The 2,456-nt window shown below is 42.4% G+C and overlaps 1 protein-coding gene across 1 annotated transcript in view; it reads left to right on the plus strand.

Moving 5' to 3' along the window:
• LOC112073496 (Fc receptor-like protein 5) overlaps positions 1–2,381 on the plus strand; it is a 68,030-nt gene extending 65,649 nt beyond the window's left edge. The window contains exons 3-4 of the mRNA XM_070440169.1: positions 1,231–1,491; positions 1,713–2,381. Coding sequence (XP_070296270.1) covers positions 1,231–1,491; positions 1,713–1,990 — 539 coding nt within the window. The 3' untranslated portion in view covers positions 1,991–2,381. The remainder of the gene's footprint in view (positions 1–1,230; positions 1,492–1,712) is intronic.
• The last annotated feature ends 75 nt before the right edge of the window (positions 2,382–2,456 follow it).

Here is a 2,456-nt window from a genome sequence, read left to right on the forward strand (position 1 = left end):
GCCGTGGAGAACGTTCTGCTGCCTGCAACATCCTCCAGCATGACCGGTTTGGCGGTGGGTCAGTCATGGTGTGGGGTGGCATTTCTTTGTGGGGCCGCACAGCCCTCCATGTGCTCGCCAGAGGTAGCCTGACTGCCATTAGGTACCGAGATGAGATCCTCAGACCCCTTGTGAGACCATATGCTGACGCATTCTGCACTGTACTCTTGCAGAAAGGCCACTCCTAGGGAGAGTAGCAACAGTACTGAACTTTCTCCAATTATAGACATTTTGTCTTACCGTGGACTGATGAACATCAAGGCTTTTAGAGATACTTTTGTAACCCTATACAGATGTATGCAAGTCAGCAATTGGTAATCTTGGGTCTTCAGAGATCTCCTTTTGTTCAAGATATGGTTCACATCAGGCAATGCTTCTTGTGAATAGCAAACTCAAATGTTGTGAGTGTTTTTTAAAGGGCAGGGCAACTCTAACCAACATCTCCAATCTTGTCTCATTGATTGGATTCCAGGTTAGATGACTTCTGACTACACTTAGCTTTTGGAGAAGTCATTAGCCTAGGGGTTCACATACTTTTTCCAACATACATTATGAATGTTTAAATTATGTATTCAATATAGAAAATAAAAATACAATAATGTGTGTGTTATTAGTTTAAGCACACTGTGTTTGTCTGTTGTTGTGACTTAGATGAAGATCAGATCAAATGTTATGACTATTTTATGCAGAAATCCAGGTAATTCCAAATGGTTCACATACGTTTTCTTGCCAATGTATGTGAGAACTCTGTTCATTGACTACAGCTCAGCATTCAACAACATAGTGCCCACAAAGCTCATTACTAAGCTAAGGACGCCGGAATTAAACGCTTCCCTCTGCAACTGGATCCTGGACTTCCTGACACACCGCCCCATGTGGTAAGAGTAGGCAACAACACATCTGCCATGCGGCGAATAGTTTTCCTTCATGGGTTTGGTGGACATGTTTTTTGGACCATACAGAACATATTTTTATATTTTGGCTCCAAAAGTGAGTTACAGATGCACAAATATTATACACCGAAGCATTTCATATCATACCCCCAGGACATGCTAACCTCTCGCCATGACAATAACAGGGGAGGTTAGCATTTTATATCATACCTCTCTCTCTCTGTCTCTCTCTCTCTCTCTCTGTCTCTCTCTCTCTCTCTCTCGCTGTCTCTCTCTCGCTGTCTCTCTCTCTCTCCAGCCTCTCTGAGTGTCAGTCCTGACAGATCTCAGTTCTTTGAATTTGAGTCTGTCTCTCTGAGCTGTGAGGTTCAGGGGAACTCTGCTGGATGGAGAGTGGTGAGGAACACAACGAGAGGAAACCTTTCAGAGTGTAATAGTGACTGGGGAAAACCACAAGGGTCTTCATGCATCATGTCACTAGTACCATCATCCAGTGGAGCGTACTGGTGTGAGTCTGGGTCTGGAGAACACAGCAATGCTGTCAACATCACAGGACATGGTATGTCCACAAACACCATCTACTAACATTTTAGTGTTTAGTGGTTCATCTGGTTTCAGATAGCTGATGTTATTTTTATATATGATGTTTATATATTATATACAGCTGGAGCTGTGATCCTGGAGAGACCTGTTTATATATGATGTTTATATATTATATACAGCTGGAGCTGTGATCCTGGAGAGACCTGTTTATATATGATGTTTATATATTAGAAACAGATGGAGCTGTGATCCTGGAGAGCCCTGCCCTTCCTGTGACTGAGGGAGATTCTGTGACTCTGCGCTGCAGATATAAGGGAACTCCCTCTAACCTCACAGCTGATTTCTACAAAGATGGATCCCTCATCAGGACTGAGACTACAGGAGAGATGACCATCCCTGCAGTATCCAAGTCAGATGAGGGACTTTACAAGTGTACCAACTCTAAAGGAGAATCACCAGAGAGCTGGATGACAGTGACAGGTGAGGAGAGAATGAAGGTAGTCCGTTACATGTAAGAAATAACGGTAACTGAAATCCCTTTTGTTCCCAGCAAAAATATTGTAATCAAATTGCAGATACTTCTGAAAAACTAGATGATTACTACGAGAATTACTTTCAAATTCAGAAAGAATGTTTGTTGATTTAAAAAATATATTTCTCTGTTTTCTCAATGACATTCAAATCAGCTTTGAAAAAAGGCACAGACTCACCTGAGTGAATCTGACCTCAAGTCAGAGACCACTAGGATGTCAGAGACCATTATGATGTCAGAGACCACTAGGATGTCAGAGACCACTATGATGTCAGAGACCACTATGATGTCAGAGACCACTATGATGTCTGAGACCACTATGATGACAGAGACCACTATGATGTCAGAGACCACTATGATGTCAGAGACCACTATGATGCACGATGATGTCAGAGACCATTATGATGTCAGAGACCACTATGATGACACCAAATATGTTTGATTGATTG

Source organism: Salvelinus sp. IW2-2015, unplaced genomic scaffold (assembly GCF_002910315.2).
Source record: "Salvelinus sp. IW2-2015 unplaced genomic scaffold, ASM291031v2 Un_scaffold2276, whole genome shotgun sequence".
In the NCBI taxonomy this organism is placed as follows: Eukaryota; Metazoa; Chordata; class Actinopteri; order Salmoniformes; family Salmonidae; genus Salvelinus; species Salvelinus sp. IW2-2015.